Raw genomic sequence first — 25525 nt, 5'->3', positions numbered from 1 at the left:
TCCTCGTCGAATGACACTAGCAAGTGTATTCTAAATTCTGTTCTGATAGAATCATTAATTTCTATACTTAGTATGCTAGCTTCCGACAAAAGTCGTGGCTGCTAGTATTAATTCTACTCTTATCTGCTGAAGCTCAAGAAGAAATTCACATACAAGGGGCCAGTATTTCTTTATCCAGTCCTGGCGGACCTAGGCTATACGATTTCAGGCAGAATTGTATACCATTTTGAGGTAAAAGGCTCCTGGGTTTCGGCTTCAAAGGCCTTGCAAGGGAAGGTGGCCTGGATGAAGGGCAGGAGGAACCGGGGATCACATCCTTTAGGACGATGACTCATTGCTCATAGCAAGATGACGCTATTCTATACTAGCGATCAAAAAGGGGTCAGCTACCGTACCAAGATTCTAGAAAGGTAACCTCTTCAAGGTGTATAATAAACCGAGGGCTCTGTTTTATCGCAGTAAACGCTTTGGCTCATGCTAAAATGGCCTGATGAATTCATCTTCGTGTATACGCGGCCCTCGTTTATCCATAACAATACCCTTGGTAGGGGGCTATACTGTAGTGACATGCCCGGGGTCGCATTACTTCTTTCTCAACCTCCATTTTTAGTGGCTAGTTAGACTCGGTAGTGGTCAGGGAAGAAAGGGGTTTATGCAAGGGAATATAATAACGGTTATACCCTCATCGCCTTAAGGTATTTCTATGGTTTGATTTTGAGCGGTCTTTCATCCTGTTTAGCTAGGTAGGGATACACTGACAGAGCCTGCTTCGATTTGCTCGCATATTTGCCATATTACCCCTTTACGTCAGGTGGCGGTGTAAAGCTGGTGAGCAAACGATATTCCTCCGTGCAGCTCCTAGTGTTCCAACTGCCCTGACGACCCTAGTTATAGCACACAGGCAGGACCAGACGGTATCGGTGAAGTTGCTGTATTAGGAAGGTATCCAGCTCTCAGCGTTACAGAATACTTGGAAGAGACTGACGCTGAGAGGCAAGGGCCCACGTGGTATCGCAGCCAAGTTTCACACTTTCATACAGAGGGGCAATGTAGAAACCCGGGGTTATAGCATCCAGGCTGCAACGTGAAATATATCTAAATGGCCAACCTATGAACACAGGCCAGGATCACCTGAGCATCAGTCTATGTGATGCCGCTTCCACTACTGGACACAGCGTATGTGCCAGCTGCACTATCTGTGTGGGCTCCCCTTGCCTATGGCAACTACAGAAGTCGGGGTGTCGGGCTCGGCAGATTCCTGTTGGCCCTCTACGCACTCGGGTGAGTTGGGGGCGACAGTCTGCTAAGAACAATGGATTCATGAGATAAGAAATGAAATAGCTTACTTCATATCGTCCAATCATTTCACTGGTATCAAAGGTGCTGGTAGATAGGCGATGGCTGTAAATGATTGTAAGGTTTGGTGGAACGAAGCATCTTCATATAGTACCGACGTAAATTTCTTAGGGAAACCCAACTTTCTAGTTTATACGTCCGTGGCATTCAACAACCTTACGACCAATATGGACGACATAAACGGACAACAGCCCTGTAAATGGGCCCGTCCTTAACTTGTACTAAGGTGGCTTTTTGGATGATGGCTGCATCCAAGAGCTTGGCCTTGCAAAGGTAGAAAGTGCGCTCAGAGCTTGAGGGACAATATATTCTGTACCTGCTCATTGTTTTGAAAGACTAGATGCCCATCTAAGCCCATATGCCAGCTACACCACCCATGATATCTATCATTCCCATCGTATCGGCAAGTACCTGCTCTATGGTTAGGGAGCTCCGAGAATCGACCAGATGAGGTGGATGGCCGAGACATACCAGGCCTGCACAAAGGACGATACCTAGACAAATTGCCATCACTTGGCAAATACCAGCGAGGTGGACGTACCCGGCCGCATCCAGTGGAAGAGACCAGTTCCAGGCCAAGAAGATGGTTCGAATAGAGGATGCTGCCCAAATCACTGTAAGCAGATTCACGATACATGAGATGCGTTCTTTAGCTCGTCCAGTTAACCGTGGCTCGAGGCTCAGGAATGGAACCATCCCCCAGATGACGATGGTAAAGTAAACTGTGATAAAAGCAAGGTGTGCAAGGGATTCGTCTACATGACGGTAGGCGTCGTTTGTCTCAAAAACTGGCCGAAGTCTGTTCTGTGTAAACCAAGCAAAGTAAGCGGTTGTCCCCGGGATGGCCAACAGGATGGCAAGAAGGATGAGCATCTCAGTAAGGCAGCCTAGGCAATATAAGAAGTATGAGGCCTGAAGAAGGCATTTAGAGACGGGCGCCATCTGGATGTTGTACACGGAGGCCGACGATAGCTGAAAAGGCTGGTTGCATAGCTTTGTATACTGGATGTATCTCGCGGAAACCCGGGGGAAACAACGCTTCCAGCTATATTTTAGAGCTCGATTACTGGTTAGTACAGCCACAGAATGCTGAGTTTCGCCTATATCTGTCAAAGAGTACGCTAGTCTATTGTGGATTCCTGAGTCGTTTCCTTGTCACCCAAAGTCCTTACATACTCCAGATTCGGCTCATGTCGCTCCTTTTCGTATTGCTTCTGGCTCATTGCCTAAAAGGTATCGCATCCAAACTACCTTCACGCTCAGCCGCAGCCAATTCGCTGCTTGCGGCTTCCTACGAAAAGCGTAGCCCATCTGAGATAGCCATCAGTTCCGCAACTGGCTCCAACCTTACATCATGGTTGCACGAGAGCCAGGTCAGCAGAAAGGATCCTGACTAGGGGCCGGATCGGGTCCTGCATTGGGTTTTGATTCCTCTCAGCTTGAGGACTAGCGCAGGCACGCTTTCGCCTCATCTAAGTGGCCGCAGTCTCGCTACTGGCCAATATAGGATTGCTAAGGCAGCCGGTCGATGTCTTCCACGGTAGCTCTGCCCAGAACCTTGTCGTACTACATAACTTACATATTAGACATACTGGCTGCTCACCAAGGGGAAACTCGGAGACTACCGTGGATTCAACGAGGAAGAGAGCAGAATGAAGCATGTTATTCTAATTACGCATTTGCTTGGCCTGGTACACGCCCACTGTAAGTAATCGAGAGCACGGCTGCCAGGCGATGGGTGACTGATATGGTTGGAAGACATATTCCCTAACCTGATACATGATGGTGAAGTGACGGAAGACTGGGCGTGAGTCCCTTTCCTATGCGTGCCCCTGCCACCAAAGACTTATTTGTAAACAGCTATGTCCGTCAAACCTCGAACTACGAGAGCCAAAGCCCGGTCATGAATGCCTCCGCAGCATAGATCCGATGCGACGAGCTGGGGAGTCCCCCCTTATAGCGCCGGAATTCGCCAGGTCATAGCTGGGGAGACAGTGGGGTTTCGGGTCAGCCCAAGCATTCAACACCCCGGCCCAGTGGCATTCTACATGGCCAAAGCTCCAAAAGCGCATACGGCAAAGACGTTCAACGGCGACGGCGACGTCTGGTTCAAGATTGCTCAGGAACAGCCAGACTTTGGCATCTCACAGCTGACGTGGCCGTCGGAGGGACGAACCGAACTGTCTGTCCGAATCCCCCCAGTGTATAGTCGCTGGAGACTACTTGCTTCGAGTAGAGCACCTCGGTCTACATGGCGCCTATAATATTGGCGGTGCACAAGTAAGGCCATCCGCCACAAGCTTGCCTGGATGGTGTGCAGATGGGGTACAAAGAACACTGAGAGGTGGCCGGATGTTTCTATTGCAGTTGGCGGTAGAAATGCGCTTTCGCGGTCGTGCTAGTCATCAACGTATGGGCCGTATGAGCTGTGTGGCGGTCACTACGCGTGGCAAGCCGGCACCGATGACATCTCACATGTTGACCGACTATCCAATCTGGAGTAGGCCGTAGCAAAGGGCTTCACGACTGGTGCAAGTTGCCCGAACCGTATTAGGTAGCGAAGCCTCCGCCATGACCCCTATTGAACCTTCTAGCAACCACGAGACAATACGTGCTAGAACAGAAGCACGAGTATAAATAGGTAGACATTCTCAGAATAGTCAAGGGAGATCTTTCTCTCTTTAGAGAATACTTCTTGTCAATAAATATAATGGACGCTAGAGTGTAGCACTCAGTCTGGACCCTTACAGAAGACTTCGGTTGCTTCAAGCCAGAGCAGCGAATCGTGTGGCAGACTACTCAGTGAGTCGAAGAAGGTGAAACTAAAGTGCCATAGTCTGCAATTTAGCGACGGTATGCTAAACTCTAGTTATCAGGACGTTCAATAGTGGATGGAGGAAAATCGGGAAGATAAGCTAGATTGGCCATCTTGCCACGGCACATTCGTAGTACGAAGACTTCATATCTGCCTTTACCGGACACGGTTTACACGCCGAACAGTTGCTCTAGTAGGTGATGAGATTACTAAGCTATTTCGGCCTTTCTGCCCCCTTTTTTATTCGTTTCGATCGTCGTACGCCGTTGCATGTCCCAGTTTTGAGTTCTCGTTGACGGATTCGTGCGGACCGGCGGAGTTTGTGACGACTGCGTGGCGATTCCCCACGATGTGCAACTCTGTTCCCTTTCCGACTCTGCTCGGACTCTTCGTTGAGGCCGCCCTGGACCTGACTCTGGATCCATTTTCCAATCTCATCCGCATCCCACTCATCCTCTCTGACTTTAGCAACCTGGTTATCTTGTTCGAAGCCCTGCAGAGTCTTGTTTGCGTGACGCTCGGGCTCGTTTATTTCGGTGGACCATGTTGGTAGGTCTTTATACCGCGTTGAGCTGGCGACAGAAGTCGGGGTGCCAGACTCGACCAGTTCCTGGCAACCCTCCATATGCTCGGATGGGTTGGACAGCTTGTCGGAGGCGGCCTGCTGAGAACTATGGACTCGTAAGACAAGAAACCTGTGAACAATATCAAATGGCTCACTTCATATCGTTCAATGATCTGGGCACTCGAAATGCTGGGAGAATCGTTGGCAACCGATACTTGTGAGTGATTATGAGAAACGTTGTTGTCATGTATGGATAGTAGAAATAAATATGGGGAGAATGGCACGAAAGGGAACATTCACTCATCTTCCCAGGGAGCCGTTTTATACCAGATTTAGAAGCAGATTGGCACCAAAATCTTGCAAAGGCAGAATGTTAGGGCTCAGGGCTCTTTGTTTGGCCATGCAAGCACCTTTGTGACTGGCGCGCTCTTGCAACAGGTACCCTAGTGACCAATGACAGCGTAGCTGTGCCTTCTTGCAGATCATAAATAAACATAGTTTCGGCTATAAAAGAGGCTTCAAGGCTTGAGGCCACTAGGAAACACCTATAAGTGCCTAAGGGATGCCCATGAGCAGAATAGGGGTTCTCACCCCTGCGAAATGTGGGAGAACCTCGATTAATCTACACTGAGATATTAACGGTGGCAATACCTCTATATTCAACAATTGCCTTCGACACAGCTATGGTGTTGCAGCCTACAATATCGACTGGCATGAGCTGGGTCGGCAGGCGTAGGATATATTGGTCTCACAGCTTATCGCGCGTACTCTGTCGGCGCAACTGAGTGGCCTGCAGGGGAAAACATACTGGTTGCGTAGTCTCGAAAGCCATTTCGGCTCAGGTTATCTTCAAGGAATAAACCACCTTCAACGCAGTCTCGAGAGCGTCCAGCAGATCTTCGACACCCGGAAAGTACTGATCGAAACCACAGACTCAAGCATGAAGAAGAGCATCGAAAAGTTGCCACATATTCTAGTTGTCTTATTCATTACTGTCTGAACCCATAGATCCAGCTCCTGCATCAAGTTCTGCTATTCAGTGCCATGTGTCAGCTCTTAGAGAAATCCCTCCACTCCTACTCAAGACCGCCAACCAACCAACGCCAGAACCGATTTCGCCGAGTCCAAAGTGGCGGTGGAAGAAATGAGAAAGCTGGAGAACTAACAGAGAAGAACAGCATGAAAGAGAGTATTTATAGTGCGCTGAGCTTCTTACTAATCTAAGGGACTACATTGCAGCATTTCTCGCTGCCTCGACAGACCCTCTGTCTGTCTACGACGTCATCCCCGACGAGGACGGCGGGACTGTCATTCCCAACAGTCTGATGAGACAGAAGGGTCCGAGGCAGCTGCCTTCGCCGCGAAAGCCGCAAGGTAAGCATGATTCTCGTCTATTGACTACATAGTTGACTGGCCGTTGACGCTCATCATACAGCAGGCAGTCCAGGTTCCCAACCGACAGTGGAACGGCAGCCCGCTCGTACCGAGTCCAGCTCCACGACGAACACCGCGCCGACCGCCGCGACGAATGCAGGTGCCCGGCCAGCACCCACAAGATACCCCGACCACGGTGTGATGGGTGCGTCATTGCAGAGAGCTGCACGTTGGGACAGCCAGGTGACGGCTAGAAGGCCCTTGGCGCCGATTATGACGGCACAACCACGGCAATGCTCTCCCAGAATGGGGGAAACGGTGCAAAGCTGTCGCAGGCAGGCCGTCCAAGAGGATCTGTGCAGAATGGAGCGAGGCACGCGCCAGACTACTACAAGGACTATAGACGCAAGTTGCAGCGGGACACCTTGGCAAAGAAGATGGTGGGAATGCTGGAGGACCTTCGGACGAGTCTCAGCGGCATGCAGTTCGGGTGAAGACGTGGCACATGTTAATGCGTCAAATATCACACGGCAACTCTGTGTATGCTTATGTTGAAGCATGTTTTCAGCTCTAGTTCGGTGCAGTAACCAACAATCTAACGCTACTGTCGTCCCTTCTGCGCTCCCGTGATCCCTTGGTCCTAGCCTCCACGGTGATCCTGGTGGGAAGAGATTGCACACGACGTACGGCCTGCGCACTTCCCATTCAACTCGGGGGAGTTGGGAACAGTAAGGGCTTGGTTCTGATTCAGCTAATAATTGAATCTAACAATGCAAGCAAAAGTCAGATTGTGGTTTAAATCTTAAACAATCTTAAAGCATTACTAATCTTCCTATCTTATCATTGTTTCTACGTAAAAGGTCGCAGTATCCTCATTTTAGTCAGGGTCCTTGGTATGTGTTGTGCGCTAGTCTAAATAACGGGAGGAAAGTGGGCGGTGTAAGCTTTACCATTCGCCGGTTTACGGTGAAACCATTTTCCAGTCTAGACAAATGGATGTGAACTAATTATCTGCCAATCCCATTTACCCCACCCTACCATCCCCACCATCCCCACCATCCTCACCATCCTCACCATCCTCAGCATCCTCACCATCCTCACCATCCTCATCATCATGAACTCATCCTGGCTAGAGTATAGAGACCAGGAATCAACTAGATCCCAGGTTGTCAGAATACGAACAGCCTTTCACAAAACGCTACAACCGTAGTCTCAGGAACTGATCTCTTTTCGTTTCAACTTAGAACCAATCATTACAAATGCCGTCACACGGCGGGTTAATTGTCTTCACAAATTTGCAATAGTGACTGACTTTCTTAACAGGCATTTTCGACATCAGACAAAGTTCGAAAACCTACTGTATCGATTTGAGAAGGAAGACGTACAGCACGAGGAGATTGCGATGAATTTCGGCTATTTGAACCTAAGGACACAGACCACTACAGCTCTCTAAAATATTCACACCAGGTGACATTGTTGAACATGTTCGTGAGAATCCCTGGTTTTATCAAGTTTAGTTGATGACATTACGAAGACGAAGACGTCAGTCAGCAGCACCAGATGAACATAGTTTTCAAAACTGGACTACCATCTAGATAGATAAAGGCGCCAACGTGGGTGGTGATGGTGGTCAATACACCACGATTCTGTTGACCCTAGAATGATCACTCCACACAAATAATCACTGTGGTGCTTGCCGCTGGACAAAAAACACAACGCCCTTGTGGCTTGTGTGCTGCCATTGTTTCTCAATCAACTTCGGCTCTGCAACGCGCGTAGACACCCCAAAATTCCGTGACATTTTGATCGAAGCATTCGATTGCCATCTAACATTCTGGCTCAGATCGAGAATACCAGCATCCCGGCCAGCACTTGCATGTCAACGTCGGATGTATTGTGGGTCGGTCACCAACATTTGTTGAAGAATGGGCTTGTGGTTATGGACCAATTCTAGCGAACGTCATTATGATGTATCTTAAGTGAAAGGAATATGGAAAAACAGCTCAATTCTCTTGTCGTTGAATAAAAAACAATGTTCAACCCACCACCTGGTCTCTTTCGCCTTCCTGGGATTTTTGTTGAGTGACCCCATGATTCCTAACGTGAGCTCCTAGGTGAGACAAATGACTCGCCCCTGTGGGGTTTCCTTTCGTGATGGAACACTTCAGAAAATGTCTCTTGAGGATATCACTCCGTGAAAAAGTGTCGCGACACAATACGCACATGTAAGGGCGGTCGCCGGTGTCTGTGCCTGCGGTCAGCGCCTTCGTTCCGTTGACATAAAGGTGGTAAGCTTGTACTTACGGCGCAACAGATGGCGCTTAAGATGCTTCACGTGAATGTAAGTTTTAGTACAGTGTGGGCATGGGAACTTTCCATATGCATCCTTCTGCGGGACGACAGTGGTCTCGGATATCGTAGCACTCGAAGAAACTACAGACTGAGGCACAGTAGGAAAAATACCATAACGACGTAATTTGACCATATTTATGGGTTGTTCATCTTCCTGACAGGCAGACTGGTTCCGGGGTATTAGCGAGCTTTGAGTATCAGGAGAAAATATGCCACCTTCGGGTGTATTGCTTCTATCTGGCACAGGGCTCAAGATATCAGAACGTAAAACAGGGGCTGGATCCATGGGTTGTGGGTGAAACTTAAACATAGATGTTCGAGGCAGCTCGTTCAAAGTAGCTCCATGCGCTTGATGAGGTAGATCGAAACCATTCGCCATTTGAGGATAAGCTTGAGGCGGACTACCTTGGCGAAGCGGATGAGGGGCGCTGCTCACGGGAGGGTCATCGACACTAGATGGTCTAGACGTGTGAGGGCAATTGTTGCCAATCAAGGGAATATGAAGATTGGTATTCGGTTGCAGAAGCGTCAATGAAGTGGCCATATTTCCCGTTGTTTCAGAGTCATTATGCCGCATTTCTGCCGTTCCCCCTTCATTTACCGAGGCGGCGACACGATTGAGTACATAGCTGAGGCCCGTCTTGAGGCTGGAGAGGGTAGATGGTTCCGGTTGAGCTGACACCCTCTGCAGCACTGCCGCAGCAGTGTGCGCCAAGAGAGACCTTGGTGCGCACCACTGGTATTCGCTGTTAGTCATAGTGTCCACATCCGGGCGGTCAGGATGATTAGAGGCGACAGTCCTTCCATTTGAGGATACAATTGGATCGATTGGGGAACCGCCAGTCGAACGCAATTCCTTCATACTTTTACGAAGCCTGACACCAGGCCCGGTGATTGGTGGATTCCTATCGAGGGAGCCGCGGCAGTTGATGGCACGCCATGAAGCAGCGTTTCCTGAGATGTGCTGACTGAAGCTGCTGCACTTTCATGAGAGCCCTCTGGGTTCCCCAAGTTGGCGTCCAATGGTTTCATCCCTTTTGTGTCGTTGAAGAGCTCGGGTCCATGGTAGCTATGGTTGGAATACATCATAGCATGCTGGGCTACGACTGTTTGCTCTTTTGCTGGTGGCAGCTACAGGGTTAGTGTCAATGTGGCCTTTGGTTGATTATGCGTGTGGAGTGGCCGTACCAATGGAGCTGTCACTGTTTCTACCACACGGCATCAAGTAGCCAGAAAGGGTCGCTCTCGTTGGTTCGTCGGCTGTGCAACCATCAGTGCCGTCGTGCGGTGTGCCCTCTTCTCCGGCGCCATATCTGGAATGGAAGTCGGAGATGTCAATAGGGCGTACGGTTATGCTAGGTCGACGGGTACGATACGAGTCCAATTCAAGGCTCTCCACTTCTTTGCTTTGACTGCCGTCTCTGGAAGCTTCAATGTCAATATCGGATACATCAACAAGACCGCGATTTGTGTTAGTGCCGTCATCAACCGACTCGAGGTGTTGGTTTTCGTGCTCTTCGTCGGCAGCATTTCCGGCAACGCTGGTATAACCCTGTGCTGGGGACAATCCTATCCATCGAATTTGGCGTCAGCGACAGTGCGACAGATTGCTTGGGTCAGGGGTAGTACACAAACCCGTGGAAGCCATCAGGCTGTCATTGGATTCAACGTTACATCGAGGCCCGGCCACCTTGAGTCTTTTGCGTTGGTTGGCATATTCAAGTACGCCGTAATGACCGCGAGCTAGCTTGCTCCCTTCAGTTTCGCAAATAGGGCTGAATGGCCGAAGATCTGAAGCTGCCAGCCAGTTGTACCACGCTGGGGTTGGCATCATCATATCCTTGCGCAGGGGGAAGGTTTGGTCGTCAAGAAACCACATAACCGGAAACCTGCGCTTCGCGACGAGACGTTCTCCATCACGGTATCCCTCGGCCCATTGGAGATCAGTAGCGCTTTGGCGATCGTAGCATGCGGGTATGGACTTTGCCAATTCTGTCTCGAGAAGACTGCCATGCAGCCCAATCGCATCGAAACGCCCAAGCGGTAGTACGACGAGTGCGTGCCAACCTTGTCCGCGCGAGCCAGAACGCCAGTATCCAAGATACGGCTTCCCCTCGAGAGGATGTGTAATAAGTTCACCGCCATTCTCTTCAGACCACTCTGGTTCAGTACTCAGCCTGGATGCATCGCCTAGCACCTCTTGTTCTCGTGGCGCTGGCTGTGGCTGAGAAATGATCTGGGATGGGGCGGGCTTTTTGTTCGAGTCGGGTTTGATAGGTTTATAACCAGCGTCCAACGCTTGGGTAAACGCTGTGTTGTTCTGCTGGGCCTTCGTCGCGTCGCAATTTGATACGCGGAGTCCCATTGTCTGGATGGCCAAAGACCACGAATCGGCATCCTTCAAAGTGTTGATGTCTAGGTGTCTCTTGGGGCCCCGGTGTTCTGCCGCCCGCATATGTCTCGCAGCCCCATGAAGCGGATTTTGATTGAAATGCAGCCCGTGGTCGTCACACCGTAACAAGTACCATCGATCGCTTTCTGGCGGGTATTGTATGATCATATGCTTGTGCAGTGCGAGTCCATTCTGGAACACTTCATCAAAATCGACGTCGTATGGTTCTTCAGTCGCCGCCGCCGTCTTTGTCTTCTTCCGTGCGTGCCCAGAGGCGGCCCCAGGACTTTCCTCATAACATTGCCGATCCCGTTTCGCGCGGTTGTTAGGTGGAGCATCGTTTGTAACGGTCCCGTGACCAGGCTGGGATGATGACCCTCTCGCAGCCGCCCTTGTATTCTTCGTAGACGAGTCGGGCGAAGGGCGAGTTGGGCTGGTCGTCGCGGGAATGGAAGAGTAACGACGCGGGGGTCTGCTGATGCGACCAGTACGTGTTGCACCAGGCTGACTGTTTGTAGGTCTTGGCGCATCCACCTCTACCACGCTGGACTGCGACAAGTTGAGTTGGCATGATGCCACCTGCACATTTTCAATCAATGTGTCAATCGATGTTGGTAAAGGATTCGGTAAGGATGGCGAATCTGGAGTGACGGCAATATCGCAAAGCTTGTGGTTGTTAACGTCAGATTCACCTGTATGTATATTGGAACGTTTACTTACCATGTGTCGCAAAGAGTGGCTCAAACCAGTCTTGTCAGCTTCATACCCCGCGCTGAGTTGCGCGAGTTCTGCCTGTAGAGCTTTGTACTTGGTGTCGACCATGTGTAGCTCTTGGGCGATCCTATCCTTCTCTTCCTGAAGCGCTTCGGCTTCTTTTGCGAATCTATCCTTCTTCTCCTCGTATGTCGCCTTGAGAACACGCCGTCGGTTATAGTTCTCCAACAGGGCTGCAGTCTCTGGCGAGTCTTCGCGGTCGCAGTAGGGCATCTTTGCTGAAGGGTCGAGTTTGCGAGGATTGAAGGCTGCTGCCGGCTAAACAACGAGCGCGGGGGTACTTGAAAGGCTTCATCCAGTCAGGGACGAACTTCAATGCGGTGCACAATCAAGGTAAGATTATATATGCGGTCGTCGGTGAAAAGTGCACCCAACAATTAACCTAGCAAAGGTATGTGCTGAATTAAAGCATGCATTACTCGAGCTATTGAACACTACCACAAATCGGGTAGGACTTCACAGAGGCCAAGAATATACATGCTAGTTTCAGCGCTTAACAGGAATAGCAATGTTTGCTAGCAGTCAGCTTCGCCGAAATGCATCTAGTCCTATTGGTACGTAGTCCCGGAGTAGCATGGGGTCACTGTACGCTGGATCTCCCGTGCTGATATCCTGTTTCGTACTTTCTCGTATCTCTAGGCATTCGACGTAGCGTACCTAGACTGTCGGGTGTAATACGATTGATTCGTGATGTCTTGCTGCCACAACCAGCTAAAATCCTTGCCAGCTTCTGCACATGGTCTTCGGGTCATACTCCGCTGCCCCGAATCAATAGCCCAAGATGGGCTGTGGGATACCAGGATGGCAAACTGGACAACCTTGGGATGCAGTCAGATCGCATTAGCTTCGCATTAGGGATGCATCATGTGGCTCTCTTATGCGCGCGTCAATACGTTTGCGTCGATGGTTTCTAACTAAACTACACGACTGGGTATCGACTCAGAGCGGCATCGTCTGATAGCTCGCTGATCGAAGGTCAGATCACCATCAGTGGGGCCCCGTACAGCGGTTCAGGGCACTGCTGATCCGGTTCCAGAACCCATGTTGGCAGGAAGGATTTCGGGCCCAGCTTCTCTTCAGCCGGTTTGACGAAAAGTCCTTGCGCGGTCCGGGGAGGTTGTGCAGTTGGCCCTAATGGGGAGGGGTCGCGAATTGACTCGGTGCTTATGTTGCAAACAATTGCGCTAGTCCATTGCTACTCTTCCGGCCCTGCGCCCCTACAGCAGCAGGGACCAACAGTCGTCAGGACCGGAAACAACCCGTGGGTGTATTCGAGCTGATGCAGCAGAAAGCAATACTGTATGATACTGGATGATTCTCGCTCCATTCGAATCGGCGCACCACGTCAAAAAGGGTGAAATTGGAGACTACGGTCGTGCGGACCAGAATGATTGTTTCGGCCCCCCACCATCACTTAAGAATTGGAGGGACCCGAAAGTGAGCATCGGCCCATCTACGCTAACAGTCGTGGTTTCTAGACCTTGCCCGCTGCCTGCGCTAGTGCGCCATTGCTACTCTTCCGACGCTGCACTCCACCAGTAAGGCCAACAGGTCTGCAGGCAACTATGAAGTCAAGACCAGAAACAGCGCGCGAGGATCTTCGAGCTCTCGACAGATGCAGCGAAAGGAGGATACGCTGCTGGATGATTAGGTCCGAGGCGACCGGCCTCCAGGTCGGAATGGTACAAGAGGAGCGGGGGAAAAATCAGGCTCCTCTGTCCTGCGCACCAGAACATGGGTTGCATCACAAGCTGTCTGTCTGGCGTTCATCACAATTAGCCCAACAAAAACTCTGGACCGAAAACAATCCGTGTGACTCTTCGAGCTCATGCAGGAAAAAGACAGTACTGTATATTACCGGATGATTCTGATTCCATTTGAAATCCGGACGCTGAACCTGGATTTGACAGTACAATGAAAGATTACAGTCATGCAGATCAGAATGGTTGTTTGGCCTCCCAGTATCCTTTCTGTATACACACACACACACAGTTTATTATCGCCCGGGTGGCGAAGCCGAAAGGGCAACTAGCGCTAATATACGGTACATTCTTGAATCGCTTACTCGTCACCTAAAGCCCCGGTGCTGTAATGAAGCAGAAACATGGATGCTAGCCCAGCACGATTGGTAGCTGGGCCGTTAGGCAGGGAAGTGGGATTTCCAGTTGGGAAGTACTGGACGAAGCACGACTTGTCGAGCATAGCCATACGTGGGAGAGCCGATTGGCAGCATCTGACTCAGCAGACGTGGTGGAGGGCCGAAGTGAGCCTGCACCGAAAGCGGTCAGCAGTATCGGATCTTTGGGCTACTCGTGAGCAAGCAGCTCATCTGCAGCTGCCATCAGTTCCGGACTCTACTGTAAAGTGATCGGATACGAATGTCCAACCTGGGAGTCGGAGCAGGATCTAGACCAGTATGCTGCTTTCCTGGACCACTACTGGGCTGCTTTACAACATCAAAGCTTGGTCGATTGAGCATAAGCGCTGACACACTATTGGAAATCGCACCACATTCGGTAGAAGGGGGGTAACCCAAACCCCCGAACACGCCTTCATTCGGACCGAGCAGGAGCTGGATCGCCGCTCACCCTTGGCCAGCAGCTCGCAACAGCAACCCTAGTCCGTCCGCCTTGCTAGCGCTGGCAATCGGCGCGAGGTTCCGTACCAGGATGAGGACTGGGAACGCGCAGGCCTGTGAAAAGCAGGTTGGAAGAGTTGTAACAGACATGTCCACCATGGGCCACCACTTCGTCACACTGAACTGTTTCGATAATGTAGTCCTTTCGATATGACCTCAGCTCCATGAACCGTGTCACAATCCTCAGCTGTCGGATGGACTAGATTGACCATGCCGCTGCATCTCGTCTCGGTGATGCATGTTGTTACTGCTCGATTGTCGGTGATTGGCGGTTGCTCGGCATTCCGAAGGGAGGGATGTGTCCCGACAGATTGGGTCACTAGAGAAAGGGAGGCAAGGGGGGCAAGTCGTCTTTATAACAGCAGGACAGGTCAAACAAAATGGGCGGAGCATGGCGCTAATTCGAGATCAGCTGGTGCTAACCCCACCCGACGGGCCAATGGGTGTTCAGCCTGTGCCCGCTAAGGCTAAGCAGTCGTAGCTGTAGGGCCGTGGGTTGGCGAGGGTCGCTGCTGCAAGTTCCTGGTCAAGTGGTGTGCGTCGATCCAACTGGCACTCTGTTCGGATGAAGAGCACCTCGACAATGTACCCCTCTTCTTTAATTCGATGTGGGTGCGCCAGCGCTTGGTGCCACGCTAGCGAATAATATCGCCCTAATTTTAGGAGGCTCCGCCCGCGAAACTCGAGAATAGGCGATTACATGTGCGGGAATTCAGCTGCAACCAACAGTCTTGTCATGAATGTTCATACGGCCTCTTCGCAGGCGTTCTTTCCAGATGTTCCCAACTTCTTCGATGACCAAGAAGGCTACGACTCGGGCCCCTTCAGCTCCCCGCCACCGTAGATCCCTCCACATCCAGTCCGCGCGTTGTACGACAGCTTTCCTACTCACGCACGCCCACGTCTCGCCAGGTTCACGACTTTGTAGGTTGCCACCGCCGTCGCAACGACGCCCTTATCTGACCACAGTGCCCGGACAGCACACAGAAGGTCGAACAGCTGTAAGTCACCGTGTGTTCAGTCTGGCGCAGATCGTCAACTGATATCGAGTACAGGTTCCTGCAGGAAACCCAGAGGGTCACCGGCTGGTTGTCGCAGATGGAAGCCTTGTTTGAGCGATTCGTCCCCGTGACCGACGCCGACCCCTTGGGCGACACCTTTTTCGACCAGGTATAAGTGTTGTGACAGGGGGTGTCGGAGTGGATTGAGTCATTCGTCGATAGGACGGCCCCTTGGCGGGGAATCGCGTTGCCTCCCGTGGGCCCCGCACGTGCCAACCGCCGGTGTTGCATTCCTCTGCCTCTGCCAATGCGCTGGTCTTTCGTAGCCTCGTCTATTCTTTTCGCTATGGACCACGCACTGTTGCTCGGCTGCCGGGCGGTGAATCGTCGGTGCGGTGCGTCTATCGCGATGATGCGTACAGGTCGGTCGTGGCAATGTGTATCACTGGTCTCGGTGGGGATTGGGTAACCTCGTTGGTCGCTGTGCTGTCGTCTCTCTTGCAACACAGAAGTGACGGTCACCTCAACCGGTATTCTTGGTAGTAACTGTCGCCATGTTGCCGTGATCAAGTCGCCAGCTTTGTCCCCGCTCCTGTTGTGCTCGCTACCATGCTGTGTCGGATTGCAGCTTGTATTGTCGGTCGACGGTCGTCGGTGTTTGTTGTACGAAGTGGAGACTGTAGTCTGGCTAGGGAAGAGGAAAGGAAGACCGGGGAAGAGTAAAAGCTGGACCGGCAAGATATTAGTGTGCCATAGGCGGCAATACCCCGACTCATACTCCACATAAGTCCTAAGTCCTAATAGGGCAATTAGCTACCCCGCAATCATCAGTCAGTCGTGGCTAGCCAGCCAGCCACATGTTGGCAGCATGTATTCCGTACTCCGTATATTTTGGACGATTCATAAACAGGCCACTCACTGCCACCTGGCCTTCTTACTCCCTCCAACCAGAACGCTGCCTGAGGATTAATCATAATGTCTACCTCTAGGAATTCAGTGATCCAATTGTCTTTCTTGGAACTGATCCTGGCCTCGATTTCGTACCCGGCATCCGCATCGCTATCTATGTCGGCAATGGTATTCACGTCAGCGCCAGCCCCCGGCTAGGCCCGAAACTGACGGCTTCGCTTTGGCCTCTTGATCGTGTGGCTCTGTCTTGCATGACAGGCGGCTGATTGACGAAATTACTGCTGTCGGCAGCAGAGTTGAATAAACTTGACGAAACAGTAGCTGGGAAGTGGGCACTGCAGTCCTATTGAGATCCGGCACCCGCTGCCAATCTAAAATTTGTATTGCCGTTTCCATCCGCCTGTGCGTCGGGTTCCAGTATGCAAGCGCGCTGAAGACGTCGCAGTATCGCCCGAGCTCCCGTGCCCGGTGCTGCAGCGACAAGCCGCTCTTACCTTTCTGCCTCTTGGGTGGGCTATAATAGCTACAGTATTCGAAACGGCTTGTGCAATCCGTTTAAGACCTCTTGGGGCATCTTTCTGAGAGTGTCCCTTTGGATACAATAACGTGAGGGATGGCCGCGTGCGCTTCGCGGATGATCCGCCAGTTAATACGATCCTCCCCTGGGGCTGTGTCCTTCTGCGGAATAGCCTTTTCAACCTCGATCACTGCTAGGGTAGGCCACTGCCGATCGCCTTTGCTGTTAGATCGAGCCCGGCTTCTGGGGCCGGCAGGTGATGGAGGCGGCGGTGGAGGTGGCGTTGGTGGTGATGGAAGTTGGCCCCACTGCCGCGATCTCTTGAAGAGGGTGGAGACCAGGGCTTCGCATTTTCCCGAAAACGAATTGGCGATCTCTTCTTTCCCATTTACCTCGTAGCGTAGAGTGGGGATAGATGGGTCTGTTCTTGGTTTAGTGTAACTGTACGCAGTGAATATCTCCTTGCCACTGGCCTCCGATAGAAACGTAAACCAGTGTTCTGTTTTGGCACGGTCGATAGCCTGGAAGTAGCTGTTCCTAGCCTCCTTACAAGCTGTCTCCGTATCCCGGCTCGGATCCCTTTTGTATCGCCGGAAGGCTCGATGATAACGCAGCCGCTGCACGGTCAGATCTGGGCACCACCAGGCTTTGGACCTATCGCATGGTCGCTTCACTGGGATCGATTCGTTTGTGGCTTCTTCGATGGCCCGTTGAAGCGATAAAGCGACGCTCTCGAAGTCGCCTCGATCGGCTGCAGCGTCTATGGTGGACTCAAGAGAGACAGCAACCTCCCTGAGTTGTCTCCGGAACCTTTCCCAGTCGGCCTTTTTGGTGCAGAACTGGGGTGGAAGCGGTCTTGCTCCCTGGTATGCTGGGAGGAACGCTCGGAGGCTTACGGCCTCGTGGTCGGATCCTGTCCCTGGAAGGTACGACCAGTCCTGCCATTGGAGGCTCCGGAAGCCGATGGAGAAGGCCAGGTCTATCACCGACGTTTTCTTCGAGTTCGGCCTGTGGAATGTCCCACCGCGCGACTCTATGGTAGCATGATCGATGAGTAGTGTGGCTTGGACCGAATGAAGATGACATGTAAGGCGCTCCGCGAGGGGGGAGCCTTTAGCCAACGGATTCCACCATGGGTGGTGGAGGTTAAGGTCGCCTACAATTAATGCAGGTGTGATGGGCAAGTGGAGATCGAGAAACCTCTGTACTGTCAAGGAACCCTTCTCATCGACCTGGTTGTAGATGTTCACGATGTAGAAGTTCTCTATGGGCGTGATTACCTCCAGGATCTGCATGTAGGGATCGGAAACGAGGTCGAACCTGGGGTTCACTTCAAAGGGAAAGGATTTTCGGATGTAAGTCATGACCCTGGGGCGAGTCTGTATGCTGGAGAGGTCTGTGGTCTCCTGTGGCAGGAGCGGTCGGAACGACGGGTGGGGGATGCAGCTGTACAAGCCGCTTCCCTGAGGACCCTTGTCTTGGAAGAGATAGGGTTCCTGGAGGCAGAGGATGTGTGATTGGTGCTCGAGGGCGATCTGGAATAGGGATTGCAAGCTATGACGCCCTCGATTCAGGTTGTGCTGTACCAGCGATATCGCCTCTAGTATAGCGCTTTCAATACTTCGCACTTCTCCTTGTCAAAGGCCGTGTGGCCAGTCTGGTTGCAGTTGGCGCATTTTGCAGGCACGTGTGTGCAAGGGACTTTACTGTTGCAGTCCTTGCAGCTGTGCTCCTTGGTCGGATGTTTCCCAGCGCAGTAGCCGCACACGTACCGTCTCCTACAGAGCACGGGGTCGTGTCCCAGCTTTAAGCATCTGCGGCACTGTGTCTTTGGCGTGAATGGCTTGAAGCGGACGACTTGGAGGTGTTGGCCTTGGATCCAGATTCCGTGCTTTAGGCACTCGGTTCTGTCTCTCTCCTGGACGGCGAAGACCATGGACGAGTGAGCTTTGCCTTCCGGTTTGGACAACCACCGGGCGTTCCCCTGGATTTCGATGTTGTTGAACCGTTTCACCTCCTCGGCGAAGGAGGTCGGACTTAGCGATGTCGGGACGAAGTGGGCCACCAGCTTAGGCCAGGTTTCTGGCTTTTCGGCTGCCGTGATCGGCCAGCCCTGGAAGACATCTTGCCATCTCTGTTGATCCTGCAGCAGTTGCGAGGCTGTGAGAGAGAGCGAGGTCAGGACGACGTTCCCTTTCGGGGGAGGCGTGTACGCCCTTGATTGCATTACACTGGAGTCTGGCGTTGAGCCGGTCCCGAATCTGGACGGGGTCGAATCGAGGAAGTGCCTGGTCTTTGTCTTTGATAAGAACAAGAGTATGCTCCTTTCGGTCGTTTGCTTTCTGTTGTCCAGGTGCAGAGGCACGCTGGGGTATGGGTGTGACTGGGTCCTTCACTGTTGTAGCTTGACCCTTTCCGAGGGCTTCGCTGTATGTATTCCCTTTTTGGGTTGGGCTAGTTGACTTGGTGGTCAGGGTCAGCAGCTCCTTTAACTCGTGTACCTCCTTTCGGAGGCTGGCAAGTTCCTGGAGCGCGTTGCAGCAGTCGGGTGTTCTGTTGGGGCTTTGTGGGTCCTGGGTCGGCGTCTTGTCTGTGGCTAGTGCTTCCAAGTTCTGGGTCGCCGCGGTGTAATCAAAGCCGGAGTAGGACTCCTTGGCCTCCTCTACGAGCCGGAGGGCTTCTTGGAGCAGATGGCATGCTTTGGCCTTCTGTTGGGCGGGTCTTTCTTCGATCGTGTTCTTTCTGGGCGATTTGATGGGGTTAGGTGTGGGCGCGTTGCCACAGTCCGCACGGATGACAATGGTCGGGCCTTCGTCTATTAAAGGGACCGGTGTTGGTGACCGCGTACTCCTTCTTGGAGTTGTCGGCCACGGTGACAACCGAGCAGCTCTGTTACGAACTGGCGGCATCACCGTCGCTGGTGAGGCTGGGAAGCGCCCGTGATAGTGGTAGAAATTACTGAACTAGGAAGGTGCCCTCGATGCAAAAGAAGAAAAGGAGGTGTGTCCTCCTTAATTATACAGACACTCTCAAGGAGGTTGGTCCATTTTCCGCTCGTCCCTGCATGACTGTGCTTGAGATGCTGTCGGAAATGGTCCACTCGAAAGAACTTCTTGCTCGAGTTGCATCCCCGGAATTCATGCACCTCTTGCAAATGGCGAAGTCTCTCATCCAAATCCTGTTCTGTGGCATGACGATTGCGGCCGCTGCCACCGCTGCGCGCAAACTCATCCCCGCAATAGCCACAGGTGTCCGCTTCCCCGGGTCTATTGCTGCTTTCGTGAAATGCCTTGTCGTAGCCTGCAACATGCAGGGCCGAGCATGACCAGCTGTACCGTCTAACATGCAAGCTGTTTTGATGACGCTCTGCTTCGTTCTTGTTCTTGAAGCGGTTGCCACAAAAGGAGCATTCATATTGCTTCTCTGCCGCGTGGGCCCTAATGTGGGGAAGAGATTCAGTCTTACACGCCTAATTCACGCAGAGGGAGAATTGGGTTTGATTCGACCAGCTCCCTAGCAAGGGGTGGGTTATTGCTTACCTTAGCTCCTCAGCCGTCTCAAACTTCTTGGGCTTTTTAGGACAGCACTCGCACATGAAGAAACCTTGAACTCTGGGCATGGTGGTCTTAGACAGATCCGATAGTTTGCGAGGAGAAGCAAGTGGTCGGTTATCGCTCAAATTTCGGTGGTGAGGAACTCCTCGCGAGATAGAGGATTGGAGCGGATGCGTCAATGAGATCGGGGTGCTGAAAGGTGAGTTGCAGATACCGTCAACGGGCGAAAGTCCGTTGGGGGAGATTCTTCCATATGAGTTGCCGCTGGTGATGCTAGTCGCCGCGACGGAAATGTTCGACGCAAACGATCCGCTTCGTCCGGCCGAAGAAATAGAAGAGATGGACATGTTGCCTTGGGGAATTACAGTCAATCGAGGAGTCGGAGACTGTCGCGAGGTTCCCTCGCGTTGGCGTAGTAGTTCCCCTGAGTTTGGTAAACTCTGCATCACCAAGTCGTCTCCCGGAGGCGAAGAAGCCCGTCTTTTCAGTCCCATCCTTTGGTATTCTGAGCGGCCGGAATCGTCAATGTGAAGCCTCTTGATACCCGACGTTTCCCCCATAGGGAAATCTGTGTCGTACATATTGTCGTAGCTACCTTGTGTAGAGATGGTTGCATCATCAGGCAAAGAACCGCTGTTAATACGACGATTGCGGAAAAGAGGCGAACGGTCTGAATCCGCTGGTTCAATTGGCGAACGGTAGTCATTGCTGCTAGCACCATAGAATGGCAGTACTCGTGGTGAGATTGCCGACTGCATAGGGCTGTCTGACAATTCGTTCCCCAGGTTGGTATTTGGCCGAATGGGCAATGATAGATGCGGAAGTAATGGCTGGCGGTTTTCAGAAGCGCCGAAACGCGATCGAGCATCATTGACCGACGAACTAAGGGCAGATCGTCTTGTAGGCGGGGCTGAGAACCTTTTGAGTAGAGAGTTGTCGTAGTCGTTGTTATCTCGGGGCCTGTATAGGGTGATATCGAGCGATGGACCATCAATCGAAACGCATCTTGGGGGAGGTAGCGGTGGGGGTGCGATGTCGTTTTCGGTACGTGGGCGGTTGTTTGGAATCGTCATGGGATCGGATGCCAACGTTGGCGAGAATGCAGAAGGGTATGATGAATGGCCTCTCCCAGAATTTCCTCTCTTCCGATCATCAATGTACATGGGTAGAGGAGTCCTTGGGGCGTATCGTGGAGCCTCCATCTTGAATCGAGATTTCTTTTCTTTCTCTCTTGCTTGTCTCCTCCAAACTTCCAATCAAGTAATACAGAACTCGATTGCTCTTCTAAAACAACCAACGGTCCAATTGCCACGGCAAGAAATCAGTCAGGCGAAGTCGGATCACTACAGTGCTAATTAGGGCGTGTCGATTTGGCTCGACGGTGAACAAGCGATGAACAATCAAGGAGACCGTGTAGTGGTTGCGTATTCGTCTTATGGCTTAGTGGGTTGTGTGAAATTCCAACGAGACGAGTTCGCGGCGACAAAGATGGCTGCGGCAATCAGTCGAACAAACCTTTTTGGTGCGTCTAGAACAGAGTGTTTTGAATGATGCAGGTAATGTATAAGTAACAAGACTTCTAAGCCGACAAAGAGAAGATGAGAGGATTGATCTCTCTTTTCTTTTTGGCCGCTATCTGACAGTAGCTGAGTAATTGGAGAAATGCCCAGTCTCCAGAGGTGACCAGCGCAATACAGTACAGTACCCAAACCTGCCATTTAGGTGTTGCTACCGTACTGTATTAAGTATGTATTGAAGAAGCGGCTCTCGCAACGTTTGTACCGCTTGCCGGCGTTGCCAGCGGAAGTCTGAAAACGGACTGGCCCATGCCAGAATATCAAATGCTTCCAAATTTCGCTCAACAACTCGTTACATTATGGGCAAGTCAGGCTGTCGTGTCCACTTCTATCCAGCCGCGATGCTATCCAAGAAGCGATACACGCATGGATGCGTCGCTGCAGAGAGCGGTACGTTGGGACAGCCGGGTGCCAAGCTAGAAGACCCTTGGCGCCGATCATGTCAACTCAACCACAGCAGTGCCCTCCCAGAATGGTGGGAAACGGTGTAAAGCTGTCACAGGCCGCCCGCCAAGGAATGGCTGTACAGAATGCGGCGAGGTGCGCACCAGGCAGCTACATGGACTACAGACACAAGTTGCAGCGGGACACGCTGCCGAAGAAGATGGTGGGATTGCTGGAGGACCTTCGGACGAGTCTCAGCGGTATGTTGTTCGGCTGAAGACGTGGATGTTGATGCTGAAGATATCACAAGCGGCAGCTTGCCCGTGCTTATGTCAAACCATGCTACAGATACCATCCTCAATATCTACACTGACTCGAAGTTTACTATTTTGCTTCCAGGAGTAATTCCTCCTATCATGACCTTGCGATGGACCTAGATGCAAGGTGTGAGCTGGATTCATCGATCCTTACAGTCCTAATCTCCGCATCGGCCCCAGCATCCCTACAGCAAGATGTAATCCAAGCTCCCCTTTGCCTGACGTTGTGGCCAGCATGCATCCATTGATGCCCCATGCTGCCCCCGATCCTTGGCTGAATCCATGGCCGGCCCTTGGGAAATGCTTAGAGCAGGCGACGCGATCTGAGCAGGATATCCAGCGGAAGGGCTCCTAGACCGAGGCTGAGCACGCTGAGGGCCTTCTGTACCGGGGCCACCTGCAACCTCCTGTGCCACAACTGTTGCGGAGAGCATATCGGACATCCCTTTTGAGGGGGTGCCCAGCGTCCCCGTCTTGGTCATGCAGCCCTTCCATTTCCTGCTGCCAGCCGACGTCCTCCCCATAACTTGAGCCAGACATCTCGAACTCAGCAGTTGGGAAAAAGCCCAGACTGCTGTCGCACATATCTTGCTCCCCATCAAGTGGCTGGCAGTGTCCGGGTCCCAGCGGCGTGGGTTGCGAGCCGCCTGGCGTTGCTACCGCGCCATTTCCGATCGCGGCGTCTGCGCCTTCCAAGCCACTGGCGACACCAGCCAGCCCGCTACCAGCCCGCGTGTTACCAGCCAGCGTGTCGAACCTCGAAGGGTCATAATCCACAGCAGACCCTGTCACCAATTCTCTCGGCGATCCTTGGCCACCTTGATCGCTGGGCTGGCGGGTGGTCGGCGCTCCCTGTTGCACGGCAAAGGTCCCACCATCAGCATCCTTTGCCGACGACAGGCATTCCGTCAAACCTGACATCGGCTGCGGGCTTAAATGGCCTGTTCCAGCACTGTGCCGCCGCTGGGATCGCAGCGGTCGGACTGCCGAGCCTTGCCCCGTATCTCTCGCACGGCTGAGATTGGAAGACGGCTTCTGCACTCGCCTCGACGTCTGAAAGACCCGGGCCCGTTGCGTTACGCGAGCCTGCCGGCCGCGCAGGCTCCGGATCTAGTATGCTCGTCAGTCGGGGCAGGAACACACCGCAAGGAGCGGGCGCACTCACCACTTGGCCGAGATCAGGGATTTTCTGGCCTTCGGGAACGTACATGGCCACGTCCATCCGGCCATGGACAATGTTCCAGTACATTGTCAAGCTGAATACATTGCACATCTCTCCGAGCGCCAGCGCCTTTCGCTGCAGAGACTCTCCGGACTTGCGGATTTTATCCTTCTCCCGCTTGTCGTGCATGTAAGGTCGGCTCGGCGCGATTTGGGACGCTAACTTGGCGTTTGGAAGCAACTCCACCTGCAGCGGTTGCGTCTCTGGTGAAGCCTCGGCTACTTCTCCGACCCCGTTTTCCTGTGCCGCGTGAGATCCTGGCTTTCGCGGAGATGGCGGTCGAGGTCGAGATTCCAATCGTGGCAGCGGCGGGCACGGCTCGACTCCCTCCATCCTCGCCATCGTGGCCGACGCGAGCTCTTCCAGCAGCCGCTCCTTGGCCATGCACAGTTCCTGCATCATCTCGTTCTTCGTCTTCTCCAGCTCGTCCCGGCTCCGGCTCTTCTCCCGCTGGTATAGCCTCAAGTCTCCTTGAAAGCGCTCGAGCTTTTGTATCAAGATCGCGCTGATTTCCTCGGTGGCGTCGACAACGCATTGGGCTTCCTCATGGGGCGCAAGTCGCGGCCGTGGCGTCCGAGGCTCGGGGCTGTAAGACCCCTCTTCCTCGCTAGCATCGTATTCGTAACTGCTGTCGGTCATGCCGTAGACTGCCATGGATCGCATCGACTTGCTTTCTGGATGGCGATTTCGGGGGTGTAAAACGAGGGCGATGAGTCTAATTGCCTTGAACCGGACAAAACCCTGGGTCTGGGTTTTATAATCGGCGTAAAGTATACCCAGCGTAGGGCACTGCCGGCGGCCGTGCCAGCTCATAATCGACTCCTGAAATCATTTGAGCCGCTTTGCGCGCTCGGCAGCGCAATTGCCATGCTTCGTAACTGGACGCTCGTACTGCATCTCTGTCTGGGTTGCGTGGCGTAATCAGGGATGCTTTGGAGAAGGTGTAGGTCGAGGCAGTTTGGACGCGGCGAAATTTGTTGTGGGGTTGGTTGCCATTGGCGGCCGTCGCCTCAGCGCTAGCTTAGGAGGCGCTGAGTCGAAATCGGCTCCCTTGATTTAATACCTATTAGCGGCTGTTGTGACCCTGAAGATGTCGAATTGCTCGGCTCCTCTTGTTCTTTTAGCGTTGGAATTTTGAATTTGTATCTTCCGATTCTTATAGGAAGCCCTCATCACCGCGCCGCTTGGCTTAAGGTCTTTCCTAGCAATATATTACGTAGCTGCACATGGGCAAATGGGTGGATACAGATTCCTTTAGGTCTTCGGGTACAGAACTAGAGCAGCAGCTATTGCGCCCCGACACGGAGCGGGCCTGGGAGTCTCTAATTGCGTGGATGGCTTTGCCATCACGGTCATGTCTGCATCCGGGGACGGTCAATCGTCGCTGCTGCGGGGTATGGCACTGCACGGGAAGAGAAAACCAACGAAGAGACTTTAAGCGTCACCGCCCCGTGCTCGATTGTTCACCATTCGCGCCTGTTACTGTCGTGCTTCCGTCCATTCCTGGTGAGACGGGGGAATGGAAGTTGCATTAGAGTTAACTGGGCCGGCTTCTGCTCTGACCGACCCATTTGGGTGTGGAGCGACTGGTCTTACTGCAGGGCTCTCGTATGGGTCGCGACAAGTCTCACTAGCGAGCCATGGCCGGGGTAAATGGAGCACACAGAAGCCCCATCGTACTTATAACCACTGTCAATCAATGCAGGCGCTCGGATACTCTAGGAAACAAATCGCAAGAAGTCGGCCATGGTGCATTCGTTGGGAAGTAGAAGGAGCCT

At 52.5% G+C, this 25525-nt stretch overlaps 3 protein-coding genes across 3 annotated transcripts; all 3 read right to left on the bottom strand.

Annotated features, from left to right (window-relative positions):
- Window positions 1-4087: 4087 nt before the first annotated feature.
- PG998_014706 (uncharacterized protein) lies at window positions 4088-4896 on the bottom strand (the record flags this gene model as incomplete). The annotated part of the gene is made up of 3 exons (XM_066881522.1): window positions 4088-4178; window positions 4558-4842; window positions 4892-4896. 3 exons carry the CDS (start codon window positions 4894-4896, stop codon window positions 4088-4090), a joined length of 381 nt encoding a protein of 126 aa, XP_066723653.1.
- Window positions 4897-8367: 3471 nt separating this feature from the next.
- PG998_014705 (c2h2 transcription factor protein) lies at window positions 8368-11841 on the bottom strand (the record flags this gene model as incomplete). The annotated part of the gene is made up of 5 exons (XM_066881521.1): window positions 8368-9198; window positions 9327-9583; window positions 9651-10031; window positions 10098-11520; window positions 11575-11841. The coding sequence occupies 5 exons, from the start codon at window positions 11839-11841 to the stop codon at window positions 8368-8370; spliced, it is 3159 nt and encodes a 1052-aa protein (XP_066723652.1).
- Window positions 11842-17363: 5522 nt separating this feature from the next.
- PG998_014704 (uncharacterized protein) lies at window positions 17364-21320 on the bottom strand (the record flags this gene model as incomplete). The annotated part of the gene is made up of 6 exons (XM_066881520.1): window positions 17364-17453; window positions 17590-18228; window positions 18315-18836; window positions 18907-19508; window positions 19721-20130; window positions 20233-21320. 6 exons carry the CDS (start codon window positions 21318-21320, stop codon window positions 17364-17366), a joined length of 3351 nt encoding a protein of 1116 aa, XP_066723651.1.
- Between the last annotated feature and the right edge of the window lie 4205 nt (window positions 21321-25525).

Source organism: Apiospora kogelbergensis, assembly GCF_038363985.1.
Source record: "Apiospora kogelbergensis strain CBS 113332 chromosome Unknown utg000012l_segment0_segment0, whole genome shotgun sequence".
Taxonomy (NCBI): Eukaryota; Fungi; Ascomycota; class Sordariomycetes; order Amphisphaeriales; family Apiosporaceae; genus Apiospora; species Apiospora kogelbergensis.
This window is presented reverse-complemented; position numbering and strand designations above follow the sequence as displayed.